Source organism: Anopheles marshallii, chromosome X, assembly GCF_943734725.1.
Source record: "Anopheles marshallii chromosome X, idAnoMarsDA_429_01, whole genome shotgun sequence".
In the NCBI taxonomy this organism is placed as follows: domain Eukaryota; kingdom Metazoa; phylum Arthropoda; class Insecta; order Diptera; family Culicidae; genus Anopheles; species Anopheles marshallii.
The window spans coordinates 12,639,135-12,656,846 of record NC_071325.1 but is presented as its reverse complement, the minus strand read 5'-3'; the positions used below and the strand labels follow the sequence as shown (position 1 = coordinate 12,656,846).

The 17,712-nt window shown below is 41.4% G+C and overlaps 2 protein-coding genes across 2 annotated transcripts; one reads left to right on the top strand and one right to left on the bottom strand.

Moving 5' to 3' along the window:
• The first annotated feature begins 71 nt into the window (after nucleotides 1-71).
• On the top strand, nucleotides 72-943 carry LOC128709645 (protein FAM32A). Its single transcript, XM_053804653.1, has 2 exons — nucleotides 72-314; nucleotides 821-943. Exons 1-2 carry the CDS (start codon nucleotides 72-74, stop codon nucleotides 941-943), a joined length of 366 nt encoding a protein of 121 aa, XP_053660628.1.
• A 2,452-nt stretch (nucleotides 944-3,395) lies between these two features.
• On the bottom strand, nucleotides 3,396-5,628 carry LOC128711419 (heparan sulfate glucosamine 3-O-sulfotransferase 6). The gene is made up of 2 exons (XM_053806297.1): nucleotides 5,506-5,628; nucleotides 3,396-4,388 (listed from the first exon to the last, which is right to left on the bottom strand). Exons 1-2 carry the CDS (start codon nucleotides 5,626-5,628, stop codon nucleotides 3,396-3,398), a joined length of 1,116 nt encoding a protein of 371 aa, XP_053662272.1.
• Nucleotides 5,629-17,712: the final 12,084 nt, after the last annotated feature.

Genomic DNA, 17,712 nt, shown 5'->3' with positions numbered 1-17,712 from the left:
AATATTTTCCCACTGAAATTGTTTAATTTTCGTTGTTTGTTTTAGCTGTTGTTCTATCCACTTGATTCGCGATGTCCGATGAGTATCAGCATGTAAGCAAAAGCAAACTGAAACTGAAGAATGATTCCGATACGAAGAAAAAACACAAGAAAAAGGACAAGCAAAAGCAGAAGGACAAAATGATTCGCGCTGTGCTGGAAAACCCTGGTGAGGGGACTAGTGAGGAACGCAAGCAACAAGCGCAGAGTAACACACCTGTGGGACGCACCCTGACGAAAGCGGAGGAATCGTTTAAAAAGATGCAAGAAAAAATGGTAAGTTTTGTAATCGTTTTCCACCGTTATTTGGCCGCTGTGATTAAGTTAATGACCTGAGTTATAAACTATTATGCTGCACTGTTAATACTAATATTAACTAAATCAATGTCGTGAGTCTTATTAGAGGCAAATGCTCTGTCAGGTCTTTCCAATCTTACTTGATATTACCTAGGGGAAGTGCATAATTATTGAATTTGTGGCAAGATTGAAAGAATGTCTCATAATGCCATCGAAAAAGAGCAGAAGGATGCATAGTCTAGTTGGTGTGACACAATGGCATTTTAGGGTTACGTTGGTCAGTTTAGTTAAAGCATAAGTTCTATCAATCAGGCTAGGAGGTTTCAAGCATCCTCGGGTCGCAGAAAAGCAATCGGACATATAACTATTGACACTATATGTTGTGTTTTAAGTTTTTCTACATCGAAGTAAAAAATATACTTTAAGTAATCAATCATCGCTTGTATATAAAACTAAACTTTTGTTCTGTATTTTATTCATTTTAGCAAAACAAACGTATCGTGGAGAAGGCGCAGATGACTCACAAACAACGCGTGGAACAGTTTAACATGCATCTGGACAGTCTGACGGAGCATTTCGATATACCTAAAGTTTCGTGGACAAAATAGTGTGGCTGTCGTACCATATTTTTATCTGTAATATGTTTGTGAGTGTGTGTTTTAGACGCATACTTTTGCTACAGCCAAAACATGATGAAAGCATACAAATACATATAGCTATATGCTCACCAGAACCTCTTGATTGTAACGAAAATCCATTATTAGCGTATATAAGAAGTTGGTTTTTGGATGAAAACATTCTCCATGTAAGATAAAATAATTGTAGGAATTTGCACGACAACAGGATTAAGAAAGTTGTTAGACTGAACTGCGCATAAGGAATTAGAAGCAGTACTTTGCGTTAACGACGTAAAATCGGAAGTTATTTGTCTTATCCACAGAAACACTCGACAAGTAGGCGAGCGCCTGGTATTTACCGACCGACAAAATGTAGCTGGACAAGCCCTAATACACATGGTTAGATAGCTCATGTAGTCTTTGTGTAGGTTACCGAAATGCAAACGCCGTTAAGCAAGATACAGAATGTAAGTAATATTTTCTCTCTGTGGTTTGCATTTTGCATATTTAAGGGGATTTGTTTTTTTTTTCTTACATAGACGGTCAGATTCACCTAACACACACACTCTCTCTACACTGATGCAATAGATTGCGAGCACATGGCAAAACTTCAGAGCATTATCACGGAATCTTTATGTTATACAGAAGGTATATCTGTAAGTTCAATATTAGCACCTAGGTTTAAATGCTTTAAATTTTGGACCTACCCTCAATACATGCAGAGGTGACACAGCTGGCCATATCGTACTGAATCGCCAGTTCACCAATCCGTTTCCAAGAAACATGGTTCATGGCTACATTCCTCCACGACTGTATCCGATCTTCGACAGGTCCTGATCCACTTCATCCAGCCAACGAATACGCTGTGCTCCTCTGCGCCTCGTGTAGATCGGGTCGCTTACTTTTAGGGCATGAGTCAGGCATCGTCCTCTCGTGCCCCAGCCATCGTATCTTTCCGGTCTTGGCCACCGTCAGGATGCCTGCTCCACCAAACAGCTTCATCTAGCTCGTGAATCATTCTCCTTCTCCACACGCACGAAGAGAGCGTTGTTGTTGTCCGAAGCTACGATTGTAGCAAAGTAGCAGAACACCTCTACAACCTTAAGATCGTCACCGTCAACTGATACTCTGCTCCCCAGACGGGCTCTATCACGGTCAGAGCCACCCGCAAGCTGGATCCCGAAGCCAGCGCTTCTCACAACACCTTCCAAAGCTATATTTTATAGCAGATAGGAGAGTTGTCCCCCTGCCACAGTCCCCGGTGTGATTCGAACGGTTCCGACAGCAGGTTCTCTTTCCCTGTTACCTCTTATCCTTACCTTCAATGCATAGATGGACCGTAGGCATTTCTGGAGGGTTTACCGCAGAGTAAAGAGTAAAGAGTAAAAAGGACATTCCTCCAACAAACCCAACTCGGTATCTTCCGACTAAATCTGTGAAAAGGGACGCTAGTTTCTAATGCTAAGCAAACATCTTCGAAGGAAATAACATTAAGTCCCGAATGACGAAAGGGAATCAATTCCACTTCCGCCGACGATAAACTGCTATCAGAAATTCAAAAACCGGTGAAGACAATACAATTCATCTAAATAAATACCCTAGGGTAGAATTCACTCGTAACCAACAAAATAGGTTTGTTTCCATCGCTTTATTTTTATTTGCAACCATCACCCAGGAGCTTAAGAACTAAAACAATGTTGATGTGGTAATACGTTTTGCCTACTTATAGGCTTGAACTGAATTAATCGTGCTACAATTTGCCAACGATTGTATACTATTTCGTGCTGAACAGCAAATAAAGCTTATTTTTAACCGTCTTCTACATAAACTTTTATATCTACAAAACAATTCCCAAAACATTCGAAATCGAGCTACCCAATGAGGAGTTACTGTTAAACTAGGTATACACGTTTTAAGTTAGTGATAGTTTCCGCAGAACAATGTAGAATAATAAAGAAAATAACAATACAGCAGTAATGATGAACATAGAGAACATAGATCAGAACAATACTGTTTGCATTTCATTTTTGTTTTTTCATTATGACGGTATGGTAGTATGAAACTTTTGTATATGCTATTCGTACTGGCATTTTGTCCGCTTCTTATACGATTGCTTTGATTTTTGTTGCCGCCGTCAGATCTCAGTAGCATGCATCGCAGTCTTGCTGAATATTGTATTTACACCTACTTAATGTGTATGAGTATACTAAACGTGTATCTCGCGTATAATACTATAAAGTTAGCGTACCCGTTCCGCATCGCTAGCGAGGCCAACAGCACGATGCTCACGGCTATTACCCATACATCCGTAAACTGGAACCGATGAAATGCTGTACAGTGTGCGCGTGCAGTAAACGCGCCCCCTAATTGACGGAGCAGCACGCATCGTGTTCGCTTCATCCTCGAACACCGGACAGCCGCAAAGCTCACAAAGGCACGGATTCTATGGCCAGCCGAAATTGATGCCAGTGAGGTGGTAAAACTTCTGGTTGAACGGCCGATAGAACTCCCGCAGGCGGTCCAGCGCGCCACTGTCGATTCGCGGATGGTTGCGCCCTTTCGTCTTGCCGAGACAGTGCGGGCTGGAGCGTTCCTCCGACTTGAGCAGGCAGGGGAAACCCTTTGTCGAGTTGAAGTAGAAATGTTTTTCGTTGACCACGCGCTTCAGCCCCAGAAAATCCTGCACGCGGCCGATCTCTACCGCTGGGTCGGCGATCAACCGTTCACCGCTCACGAACAGCAGCTGTGACAGCGGAAAGCACTCCAGCCATCGTTCCAGGTACTTCGCGTAAACACCGATTCGGACCGGTCCCCAGCTGGTGTCGACTACGCCTCCGGCCGACCCATTCGTAAAGGCCAGCTCCTCGAAGCGCTTCATGTCGCGCTTCTTGCTCTTCGCCTGCGTGTAGTCAGAGATGGCACGGGTGACCGGATCGCGTACCACCACTAGCAGCTTGGTCGACGGGTTCATGTGCCGTACCCGGCGCGGTGCTTCACGCGTTATGAAGTAGCTGGGTGTCTTTTCCATTGTGATCTGGCCCTCGATTGTTGGCGGCATGTGGTGACGGTACCAGGCCAACCCTTTCGTGTAGTGCCGGTCAAAGAAGTGGACCTCGCAACCGGCCGCACGTACGTCCGGGTGTAGCCGCACAAACTCTAGCAGGGCCCGTGTTCCGCTCTTCTTGACTCCGATGATGAGCGCGTCCGGTAGATGGCGTGATGGTCGTAGTCCTTGCTGGCGCAGAAAGCGATACTTAGGCGAACCGTCGGTCGTGTTTGGTGACAATAGGTGTAACGTCGTTGCCGTCTGTTTGACCGCATCGTCATCTACCAGCGGCACGATGCGTACAATGGAACCCAGGATGCGAACGTGTGGAAGTGGCGTAGGCGAATTTGTGGTTACAGATACCGTAGATCCTATCGTGACAGCAGCTGTCTGAAATCCAACCAGTGCGAAAGTAGAAGAAAATGAAACATTAACCAGTGAAACATATTTTATTCATAAAGTATGTTACATATGCTGCTACCTAGTGCAAATCTAGCTCTACTTCGTGTTTTGTAGCTAATTCCCGCCCAGTGGTCCGGTCCTACACGACAGGACCGGTCCAAAATCCCATCTGGACCAATCGCCCGATGTAAGGGTTGTCTATTCGGTTACGTGGTGACATAAGCCTGTCTAGTCAGAAATGGCATGAACTAGTAGGTCAGCTCGGTGGTGTATTGGTAGCGGCGCCAGTCTTCATACGACAGGACCGGTTCAAAATCACATCCGGACCAATTCCTCGTAGCAAGGACTGAGATAGCCGTATGGCTATGTGGTAATTATAAGTCCAGTAAGCCAGAACGGGCAGGCATGAGCTTACAACAGCTCGTTACGCCAAGAAAAGAAACATAGAGAGGTCTAGTAGGTCTTGGGATCTACTACATCCTGGGACCTAGTAGGTGAGAGACCTGGGAGGTTAAAACAATCCGTAAACCATGAAGAAATACTTAGACAAGATCGAAATTGTTACGTTGAAGTAACAGGTGAAGCCATCCGCTTCTGAGCATCAGACATTCACCCCGACACACGGTGCAGTTCTAACATTTCTACATGATGAATGACGAGATCTACTTCATATAGGTAAAGATAGGTCCACAATATTTCCCCGAAGGTAGGTAGTACATGTGCGGTTTCTTTTCTTCAGGGTGATTGCTTTCATTTTGCAATATCTGAAATATCTGACTGAACTGATCAGGCCTCGTTTATTGTCTAAGAAACTAATGTCGGAGATGGCTTGTTTTGTTTATCAATGTTGTACCGAAGAACAAGAACTCTCCCAAAGAACCTCAGTTGACTTCAATAATTTAAATGTGAAATCGAAAGTTCAACCAATTACCAAAGCCACAAAACAACCGAAAACTGACTATCTTTTGAAATGTTATGTCGAGCTAGCGTACGGCAATTCCGTAACGAATTGATGTATTTTTCTGGAAGGCCTTGCGCTTCAAACAGGATTTACAGGAGATTCCCATTAGATTCTATCAAACTGATTGCTGTTTTACGGCGGTACCTGCTTTAAACTGCGATTGATCCCGGACAACAAGCAGGCGTGAAAAGTGTACAGTACGTATACGGCGCACATAATTAAACCGGTCGTTATTGCGATCGTGCGGTTGAGTTGTTTGTGCTGCATTTCTGTAATGGCATAATAATGATTTGAAATAAATTAGAAAATATTGTACATTCTTCATTTCATTCATTACAAAAATATATTGGAAAAAGCAAGTGTTGACCTCAGCATTTTGATGTTGATGAGTTCCACCTCTCACCTCGAAATAGGATTGAATTGTTCTTAATTATTCGTTGGATATTATAAGCTTATAAAGTAGTTTGATTTGAACGATTTAATTGTTTTGGATCTTCCGTGCTTTTTTGTTGGTATGGAAATGGTTGGTTAGTATGTGTTTAATGTGTTGTTTTTCTGTTCTTTATTTGCTGTTATTTAGTATTTGTGGTATACTGGGGCCAATTTTCTCCGATTTAGATTTAGATCTATGGCTTCGTAGATCCTCGTAGATCCTCATCTTTGTAGATTCTCGAGCAAAGCTAAGGTACTTAAAGCCATCAAAATGCTGAGTATCCTGTTACAGAATTTAATAGGACACCTAAAACATTGGTCGAAAGTACTTAAAAAAATTGTATTAACGACTGTAGGTCATAGCCGCTGGGGCGGGTCAGTGGCATAATGGTAATGGACAGTGGCGGTAATCAAAATCCCATCCGGACTAATCTCCCGTACGCAGGACTGACGATCCAGCTACGTTGTTGCTTTCATCTCGTCCCACAAAAAGCCAGAAATGGCAAGCCCTAGTCCTGTTAAGGTTGTTGTGCCGATAAAGAAGAAGTATAACGAACTTGTTCGGAGCGAAATAAGCTAAACTCGGATTAGCAGCTAGACCCGGAAGAAAGTTTTACCAAGAGATAGCAGGGCACCGAAACAACTTCAGCCTTAAGGTGACTTGTTGCCGAAATAAGGATGGAGATCTGGTCAGTTACCAGCCAGAGGTTCTCTCGCGATGAGTATTTTGATGATTTATTAAACGATCAGTTCAACGAGCAGCTAGCGTTGACGAAACCAGAAAGGCCATCCATCGGCACAAGAATAATAAGGCACCAGGCTCCGAGGGAATAGTAGATGAACTGATAAGAAATGGAGGTGCAGCACTAGAGAATGAAATTTATCAAAGTATTACTGACGTATGGGATAGTGAATCGATGCCTTGTGATTGGAATCTTAATATCATTTACCCCATGTACAAGAAGAGCTAGAGTTGCTAGAGTGTCGCAATTACAGGGGAATTACGGTGTTGAATATCATCTACAAATATTATTCCTTGTACTATAAGATCGTCTTTTCTTATTCAAAAAGATAGTTGGAAACTATCAAAGGGGACTCCAGAAACGGGAAATGTACCACTGATCAGATCATCACCATGCGGCAGATCTTGAAGAAGAGACTAATACGAATGACAATGACCAACGTCGCATGCTAGGTGATGGTGGATGGAAAACTCTCAGGGCCCTTTGCTATCACCAAGGGTCTGCGCCAAGGAGATGGGCTAGCTTGTCTCCTCTTCAATCTATCTAGAGGGCCATCTGCGATTCGAAGGTGAGAACTTAGACGACCATCTTCAATAAGTCAATCCAAATCCTGGCTTACGCTGATGACATAGACTTCATTGGTTTACGACTCTTCTACGCAGCGGATGCTTACCAAAGGATTGAGTAGGCGGCAGAAATCCTTGGATTGGAGATCAACGAGACAAAAACCAAATTGAGGGGGGCATCACCAGCACCACTGCTAACAAATCCTAGCTTACGAACGAGAGACGTACAAATAGGTGAGGGTTCTTGCGAAGTCGTCCAAAATTTCACCTATCTTGGGTCAAAAATCAGAACTGACAATATCATTGATGTTGAGATACGTGCTAGGGTACTGGCTGCCAACCGGGCATACTACAGTCTGAGGAAACTTCTCAAAACTTCACTCAAAACACCTGTTGTGACGAACAAATCTGAGACTATATAGAACTTATATAGTACTCACATACGACCCTGAGACAAGGACTTCGTCCGAAACTGAAGAAACCTTCTTAGCCGCGTTTGAGAGGAAGATACTCAGAAGGATTTTTGATCCCTTATGCATGGAAGGACAATGGAGGAGCCGCTACAATGACGAGCTCTATGAGATGTACGAACTGCGGATTAGACTCAACAGGTTCCAGTGGGCGGGTCACGTCATGAGAATGACATCGGACGACTCAGCCCATAAAATCCTGAGACGGAGTGATGGCGTTGATGCCCGAACGCAGGATTAACTATCCGGCTACGGAGAAAGTGAAAGAAAGCTATCAATGACAGGCCTAGACCTCTTGCGGTTGTTGTGCCCCCAGAAAGGCTGGAATTATGGATTGGCATAGCGCTCGACCGTAAGCGGTTTAGAGGACGCCTGCAGCATGCCAAAACCGCGAAGCGGTTGTAGCACCGGATAAAAAATACAAATTTAAGTAACAATAAAAAGTAATATTGATATATTACAGATACATTATATTGTTACGTTAAATGAAGAGAAATTTTGAATACAAACAAGATATAAGAAAAGGGTTTCACAAACAAATCCAACCCAGCTTAACACGCATTCAAATTTTTAATTAAGGTAGATTAGCTAACCTAGAGAAGCTACCTCTACCTCCGACCCTAATTACTGAGAGGTCCACTCTTCAGGGCAGTGCATCATCGGTCATTTGTGCACAAAGTTTTATCAAAGTTGCTTGTATCTCGCTTCGCCTCTGTTTTTTAATTAAAAATCTTTGGTTGTCTGGTGTGATTGTGTGATTGAATATCACTTCCCTGCTCAATTCTATTCCCCAAAATAGCGAAATGAATAAATAAACTGTTATGTAGATTAATTTGCGAAACCATACGGCCACTCTCGGTCGATATCTCTGCTAATAGTTGTACTAAAATTCGCCAACAATAATGTAGCACCACCTATTGCGGGTTGCTCTGCTCTTACAATTTTTGGAAGTATCTTTTTGGGGTATAAATAAACTAAAAGGTTAGCATGCATAATGAATTGCAGTTGAACAAACGAGTAGAAAACGAAGCAAAAAAAAAGATAAACAGTAAGCACGTGGAGCATAAAACTGCGAAAATAAGAAAAAAAGGTTCTCCCTTGAGCATATGCTTTCGAGAGAATTCACTCAAATGGCCGGGAATTACAAGGGGGAGGGGAAGAGGGGGTTGGGGGGTTATTCTGTAAAAGTTTCGCACGCATTTCAACTCTGCAAAGCTCCTGCCTAGTGGCTCTCTTTCATAGGCAAAGCATTATCGATTTACGACAGCTACTCCGGTTCGGTTCGGGAAAACATAATTCGAGACAGTAAACCGGCTGAAGCTCAGAACTGTTGCCCGTTTTTGGACTACTCTAGTCGAGTTCTCTCCGTAGCGTACCGAAGTCAATAGCAGCATTTCGTATATGCCAATTGCAAGCAGAACCGTTTCAAAACAAACCCGCATTGTGCCGAGTGGAGTCAGAATGTCCGTAGCAAGTTCGTGCCTCGGTATACTCTCCCTCTCTCTCTCTCTCTCTACGCACGTGGTCAAACCATGCCACGGAGCGAACGAACCTTTGTCAATCTGTTCGGTACTAAAGTGCTACGCTTTCGCTCACTCATTTGCCCTGGGAACTCCGCATCCTTGCCCTCACGCACGGGACGATGTGCCTGTTTCGTGCTTCTCGTGCAGGTCCACACGCTCTACTCTCGCAGCACGGAGCCACAATCAAGTAATGCTAAAAATATCGCTTCCTCCGGGGCTGAGTCAAACGATTCAACTGTTTGAAAATTGGCGCTCGTGTCCTGTTCTCGCGTTTCAACACCCTTGCATGTATAATGCACTAGCCAAGTTTGTTGGGTGTACGTGAGCAGTAAAGCCGACCCCACTCGAAGGCAACACCATTCTTTGTAAGTGCAAGACTAACATCTACTTTTAGATACAATTCATGTATGCACGATGCCAGAAAGGAAACGATACGACTATTGCTACAACTTTATCGTTTGAATGCTATTTCTTAGTCGTGCCACTTTAGAGACGTTCCGCAGGGATTGCCACTGGGTAGATGATTTTCTCTCGTCTTGGACACGTGTGTACGTGCATCCATTAACTGTATATGTTGAAGTACAAGCACTTAAATGGTACATTCTACAGCATCCTTTCGTCGTTCGGTGGGATAAAATATTAAAGCTACTGTATCATAGTTGGCTACAAGGTTGCTAGTCTCTGTTTGAATGAATTGCCTGGTCCATTAGCGTAAAGGAAGCAGCTACATCCGAGTTAACGTTCACTGATATCATTAACCTTTTCGTACCACATTTCTCATATGTTTAGCTTCTACCGGAAATGAGATTTTTCCGGGAGCGGATGAAGATGTAATAAAGAAACATTTACTCCTAGGCAAGCTCGGTAAACAACAGCCCACTGTGCAGGGTGTTTCGAAATTCAATTAGAGCTCTACAGAAAAAAAAAAGAAAACTGGACGATTCTACCAGTTGTCTGACTTGTTTGTACTCACCTATTGTTCTTTGCTGCAGTTGCTAGGAGGCAGCTCATACATGCGGTTGGAGGCTGACACGTTTGGCTTAATAGAACGGGGTGATAGTTGCGTGTGCCGTATCCTACTGCACTTTTCCGGGTTGAACGTTGATGTGCGGTGCTCTGTTTACTACCTCCACGTACCGCACACAAATCCCTGCCCAATCATGTACGTTAGTGAGCAGGACAGCTGTTTACTGCTCTCACTGTATCGGAGATGTTCCCCCATGCACTTGCTAAAAAGTTTTATTTAGCACAGCTTGCTAGTGATCACAATACCCTGGAACAACCCCCGGAACAACATTGTTCGATGACAAATTTCATGTCTGCACGTTCATACGTCGCGTGAAGTTCTAGCATCGGGAAGGAATACACGGCACGGTCGCACTTGTGCTATCTGCAATATGCGCAGAACGCACGCACTGTAAGCAAAAAATCACGACGAAACAAATCACTTTCTGCAGCTTTGTGTTTTTTTCCCCGCTGTTCTACGTAGCCCATCTAAACATCTATAATTGACTGGTTCGTCAGGTCTGCCCGAATGTTCCGGCACACTGCTACAGCACTAGCGTGCACCGTCAAATCTTCCCCAGGACTTGCGACTTGCGACATTAAATACCAAGGACTGGCGAAGGTTCTGCCTGCAGGTCGGAGAACTACAGCGTACTCGAGTGTGCCACTCTCGCCTGAAGTGTTTTCGTACGGGAGAACGAAGAGAGTGTCTCCGAGCGTGCCTGAAGAGTAAACCGTTCGACAGCATCCCTCCGTGTACGAGCCGGAGAATTAGATGCCGGTGGTCGCTCTTTGTTTCGTGCGTTCGGCGTTGTTCAGCTTCCCCGCAAACGATTTGTGGCTGGAAGAAATGGTCTGTTAGTTTCCCTATCGACAACAATCCAGTGTGCACTGTGAAAGAGTTTAGTTACCTAACATGCGCCACGAACATGTCGTCCCAAATGGTGGTTTTCCTTTTTGAACTCGTTTCATAATTCCATTCATCCTAAATCCAATGATTTATTATAGCGTGCAAGCCGGAACAGATTTTCCAACAGTTAAAGTAGGCGATACGTCCGGCCGTTCTCTGGCGCCGTGAGTCTGGGCGATTCGTCAACGTTCTTGGCCATTGTCGTGCGGCGGGTGCTGCGGACTTTCTTTCGTGGTGTGAATTTGTGAGCAGTGCGCGTGGAGAAGGACCGTTCATTGTTTCATCCAGCGTCGTGATGCATTTTCTGTTGATTATGCGAAATCGGAGATATGCTGTGAATTAATGCAAAACTGCACACGTTTTCTTGATACGTTGAGAGTATCGCATTCCGCGAAGTATCTACAGATAAACCATTATGACTCAGAAGAAGTTAAACAACAAATAGCTAGCTTCTTCATATGTACGTGCCAACCTCCCATAAAAGCGAGTAAAAGTATTACAATTTTAGTTCCTATCCCTGCCGATCTTGTCTATTTATGTTGACGGCTTTTTATAGATTCCTCCTTAGCATCCTTAGGTCGCCTTTTGTCGTAACTTAGAATATCCGCGTCCATAGAAGGAGGGCTCATATTTGATGTACACGGGCAATGATGGTATAATTTCTGTTAATAGTTTTCTGAACCTCCATTTAACGGCCATTTAACGAATGATCAGACTCCGTAATTCGGTAAATATGTCTGCTTATCTGTAGGCTAGCAATATGAGGAATTCACTACTGCAAAATGATAATGTCACAGTGCGTGCGGTTCCGTGCTCCACAGCATTTCGTAGGGAATGTTAAATAACTTAACGACAAAATATACAGTCTTTTCCCAATTTACGTGAATAATGCGTGCCAGAGAAATTCGCGTAACTCGAATTCCCTTTATAATATCGTTTATATTTAGTATTCACTGATCGATTTCTTCTTTTTACGAAGCACATTGTTAAATTATATTTTTTCAATTATTTTGAAAATTAGAGTAAATTTTTACCAAAATTAATGCTTTTAATATCCAAACGTGACGAAGTTTTGGGAAAATTTGAAATTTAACGAATACAATATTCAATTCTACATACAACATTATACGAATTGTAAAAATTTTGGGATTTTCGTATCTTAAATTCGCGTAACTCGGGAAAAGACTGTACAACAGCTCCCCGCTTTATGCTAATGTTTGGGACCGAACGCTTTAGCGTATATCGAATTTTCGCGTACGTCGAATTTCCTTAGAAAAATCGTTAATACTTCATGTTGAAGAGTTGAAATATGAACATGTATAAGGAGCCACAATAAATTTCGTAATAAAATTGCGTGGAACTAAGTCATCTTAGTCGCCTGTTTAGCATATTTATTACCAAAATAACTTTTAATCTTTTCATTTGTTCTATTTTTTCATTGCGTTTACAAGTTTTTTAGAACTGCCGTTTGCAGAAATCCTTTGATTATCTTTGAGCTGTCAATTTTCCAAATTATCGCGTTTTGCGAAATCGCGTATAGCGAATATGACGTACTGCGGGGATTTGCTGTGTATTGAATTTGCAGATTTGTCACTGTCTAATTGAGTTTGCTTGGTATCCAAAGATTACCTAATATGTCTATCAAATTATTAATCAAAGGACTCCACTCAGTCTCCCATCATAAATTGATTCCATTCCAAAAACGGTTTGTGGTAGATCGTATGTATACTTCTTATAAAACTCGATAAGTTGTAACACAACTCGTTGGAATATTATGCTAAATTTCTTACTGGACTTGTTACGGCAAGCGATAGGAAGCGTACAAAATTTCCCATCCAGCAGATAGATCTTTCCGTATCCTGTCGTGTCCAGTTTGCACCCCTTTCTCTATTCTTGCATTCCGGCTATTCTATGCTTATTCGTTCTTCCTGCCTGGCACCCAGCATCAAGGTTGATACTAGAAAACTGTGGCGCCTATGTTAATGCAATTAAATTACATGCGCAAATTTGACAATGGTAAATGTTTATGTTAAATTATAGTAAAATAATTATAGCTAGACAGTTGTGCGTTTGTATTTGTTACGCAGATAGTATTCAATAGAGAAGATCGTGATTGGTAGTTGTATAGTGAAATAGCATAGAATAGGATAGGTTACATAAAGGTAGGGATAGCCATTAGTAACATATAATAGTTAGCATAAGATAATTAGGGATACATAAGGTTAGCTAGGATCGGATAGGCAAAATTTTAGTATCAATAGCGGTTAAAGATTTACGGATGGGTGTTCAATTTATAACCGTGTAAGGGGAAACTCTGCCCGTCTGTAAGCAGAAATTACTTTTCCGTTAAAATAAAATGGACTCCCTGGCTATTATTAAAAATAATAATACGGAAAACATAGAAACGTAGCTAGCCAGCGCAAATAGGACAGTCCAAAAGAACTGCCTAGACAGCAACGCGATCCTCAATGCGCTTAGCCAACGGTACGAATCCTAATCAACAAACACTCTACACTACACTACACTCTCTATCCTTCTTCCGCTACTAAGCATGTATACGAACCTAAATTAGTGTCAGTGAGAAAAGGAGTTTTCAACAAAGTGTTTTAATCTTGCAACAGAGCTTCATCCGTAGAAACAGGAATAATCGAATGAATTTCTATGAGCGGTGTATGTTTTTGTTGGTGAACATTATAATATCATGTGTTACATAAAAGATATTCTGCTCTAGTATTATTCTCAAATAATGGTCCTAGAACCTTAGGACGTCTTAGGCTGTCTGTCTGAATTTATGTTACTGATAGTAAGGTGACCTTTCACTGGAGAAGGAAATGTCTGAAATTGTATCTTAGATTAGGCTACCTTTAATAATAATAATTATAATAATATAATGATAATAAACTTTAATAATTAATGAATAAAAAAAATAAATGAAATGCATCATAGAATAACACTCTCTTCAATTTTTTCTTGATTTCTTTTGAACTTGGTGTTCTTTTAATCTGTTATGTCTTTGTACTAATAAATGATCTGTCATTACGCTTTATCGCTCTTACTACCCATATTCACACTTATTCCATCCTGAATGTGCAGCTTGTTCGAGTTGATCTTATTAAGGATATTGCGATCCTTCTTGATTAGAATTTAATTTTAGCTCCTCAGATTGACCACGTCATCAATAGCGATAGTAAATCGCTTGGGCTCTAGTAGATCGGCAATAATAGATTGGCCGTCCCCAAAAACTTTTCACGAGAGCTATATTTCGCCGCCTTTTCCGGCACTCCCCTTCTCCAATTCCTTCTTACTCCTATCGATGCCAATTACTAGGCTTCCCGTAAAAGAATCCCAGCTTGCTTCGGTAGGATTGCTTAAGTAACGACGAGTTCCTAACCGAATTGCAGGGGTAAGTGCAACAGGATCCGGGCCTTTGCTCGCGAAATTGATGCGGCTCTAAACACTTTCAAGCAGGCATTTAATGAAGATCTTCACTATGCATCCTAAATAACCCGCAGGGGTCAGCTTTTGACGCAAAAAGACCACGAGAAGCTCTGGCACGCGTAAAAAAAATTCTTAGCAAGATTAGGGATCCGGCTGAGCCAGAAAAGATTTGGTTCTGACGAAACAATTTTTTTTCAGGACCAGGACCATTTTTGAACGTTAAAAACAACAGATGGCTTGCGTTTCACGGGTGCCGCAAACAAAGTTTCCTCAGGGGATGTGCTGCCACCACATTTCTTTGAGCAGAGCCTGAGGCTGACCGTGGACGGCTATGTGAAGCTGCTGGCTTCATAGAACTTCGTAGAAAAACATTTTTCTCTTATTCTTTATTTAAAAAAATCCCACAGGAACTGTCAAATTTATCGTGTAAATGTAAAGAGTCGAATGTTGACCTATAGGCACAAAACCTTTTTTAAATGCTTAAAATAATAAATAAATGAAATAAAATTGACGATTAGTTGTTGATGATAGACTAACCTTACCTATCTCCCACTGTACGCTAAAGAAAAACTTCAGTGGTCAAATCTTTTCTGTAATAAAAATCCACTCAATTCAACAAATGCCTTCTAGTTCCAACACAGCTAATTGCTGCAATCGGTGTAAGCATAAATTATTAGCCAAGCTGACCAGCTTTCTGTACGAAATTTGAAAGACTGGCCTGAAGGAGCATCGAAACATAACATCTGTTGACGAACTGTACTGACATGGGTGTGTGGGACTATCGATGGAACGAGCCAGGTTCAAGCATTTCGCTGTACTGATGACCTCAAATAAAATTCACTCAAGCGGTGCGGTCCAAACCACATCTGAGTAAAAGTATATTCAAAGGTTTATATAAAATATCATCTGAAGGGCCAAATAACTTGATATAAACTATGCCACAGATAAGTTAATTATGAAAACAATATTACTCTAACGCCAAAAGAAACCGAAGCCTTCGATAGAATCAGTAATCAAGAGCATTAGTCATTGACAGTCAACAATATATGCTTGGTATATTTTCTGTGTTTTAATAGTTTTAATTTCGTTTGAATTGGGGATAGGAAAAATTGCATTAGATTGTTGATAAAAAATGCAAATGTTTGCATTTGAATCTGGGATAGCAACAATTCCATTAGATTGATAATAAATAATACATGCAGGCCCCGAGAAAGGCGGTTTGGAGATACGCAGTTTTTGGAAATTTGACTGCTGAGTTTGTTCATAGTGCAAAATCTATGCAAAAAAGTGTGAAATTGGTATAAAATAACTTCCTCTGTCAGACCGTCTCTACATTGTTAGCGCAATTGCGACTGCGACAAAAGTAGCTCAGTTTTGAAAGTAGCAAATTTTGCGACCTTTTTGCGACTTCTCGAGCTGTCAAAGCTGTTTACATTTTCACACACACACAGTTTGTTTACGATTGTGGTCGAAGAGGATGCAAGAAATCACTATCGAATTTAATTAAACTTAGCTGCAAAAGAATAAACAGTGTGTAATGTATTTATTATTTCGACGAACGAGAGTTGATTAACGAGTTTGACGCGAGTTGGTTGACGAAAGGCTAGTGACGGTGTTTAAAAACATCAAGAAAGCTCAACGACGGGTAGCACCGGATAGTACCAAAATTTAATAATAAATAAATGAAAAATAAATACATTGGTTGAATTTATTCCAACACGCAAACTTATTCAAATTAAATTTTAATTTGTTCCATTTTATTGGCTCACAATTGAATTAATTTGAATTTAAACATCCAAATCGGGAGCATATCGGGCAACTGCACCCGAGACCACAGATAAACTGTCATGGCGTTGAAGTCGCACAAAGTCGCAGAAAATACACACATCGCGACATTTAGCAATTTTTTATGTATAGAGTCTGACAAATTCGCAGTCGCAATTGCGACAATCGCTAACTGTATTGGAGCAGTCTCATATAAAACGTTGGATTTTAGTTTATTTAAAGTAATTTATCAAAAAGTCGCCTGGTTTTATTTAAGTTCAGAGAAGGAAGACAACTATCTAACTTTGAAATAAAAACGATTTTACTCCCGGATTCGACTTACGCGAAAATTTGAGATACGCGGATTTTTCCTGGGTTATAGCGGTCCGCTATAATAGCGTATCTCTAGAACTGTCTGCACAAATGTGTGTCAAGTACTAGGCGTCTCCACCATAGTTAAATGTTTGCACTATCGCACTTTTTCAACAAAATATGAAACAAACTATAAAAATAATTAAGAAATACAGTTTAATAATGAAGTTTTAAGTTTAACGTTCCTTCTTAACTCCTTCCTATCCGACGCATTAATCCTAAAAGGCGTACCGCCCGGTGTGCTTCCATAATTGATAGTTCGTCAATCGTTTTTATAGTAAGCAAAATCAAACCGTCGATAGAGTCAATTATCAAGAGCATTAGTCATTGACAATAAGTAAGCCAAGTTTCTTATATTTTCTGGGTTTTAATTGCATTGGAATCCGGGATAGCAAATTGATAAAAAAAAAAAATACAAACGTTTATCAGGTACTAGGCGTCTCCACCAAAATTCATTGTTTGCACTATCGCACTTTTTCAAACACATATAAAATAAAATATAAAAAAAAAATCAATTATCAATAGTATTAGTCTGTGATAGTCAACAAAATATGCTTCGAATATTTTCTGTGTTTTAAGTTTGATTTGCATTTGAATCTAGATGTTTTGGCACGGAGCCTTAAAATTCTCTGCCATGCGCGCTCCCGAGTGATACATCGACAATCTGTCGTGCCAGCACGAGGTCGCAGGTGAAAGTTTTATCGGAACGCAGTTGGTTTTTCGAAATCGCCCAAACGATTTTGTACGGAGACATGCATCCTCTTCCGACGGGTTCATACATCGTTAAATTCGACAACCATTTCTAATTGGGATTCCGTTGGGACGCAGCTGGCCGACGTATGTGGTGGGTCCTGTACACCTGGAGACAGTTTAACGAAACCAGTATAACATGCACGTTGCTGGAATGCACGACACTACGTAGTGCTGATACTTGCAAACAGCGTGGGTCGGCCATCGATGACATGAGCATCATACAGATTCAAAACTGCAAGTCGCAGGAACGTAGGACATCACGAGGTGGCGATGCTTACTAAGCTCATACCAAAAGTTAGAAAGCTTAAGCTTTAAGCCTGTATCTGCAAAATAATCTAGGTACCCCGCTAGGTAATTAAAATTAAATTTTAATTT

What these genes read in the sequence shown, in the direction of transcription:
- LOC128711419 (XM_053806297.1), bottom strand. Translation starts at nt 5,628, where the DNA reads ATGCAGCACAAACAACTCAACCGCACGATCGCAATAACGACCGGTTTA. An exon ending in TCAATCGCAGTTTAAAGCAG is followed by an intron (nt 4,389 to 5,505) that starts GTACCGCCGTAA and finishes GTTGGATTTCAG; the next exon opens with ACAGCTGCTGTCACGATAGG.
- LOC128709645 (XM_053804653.1), top strand. Translation starts at nt 72, where the DNA reads ATGTCCGATGAGTATCAGCATGTAAGCAAAAGCAAACTGAAACTGAAG. An exon ending in AAAAGATGCAAGAAAAAATG is followed by an intron (nt 315 to 820) that starts GTAAGTTTTGTA and finishes TATTCATTTTAG; the next exon opens with CAAAACAAACGTATCGTGGA.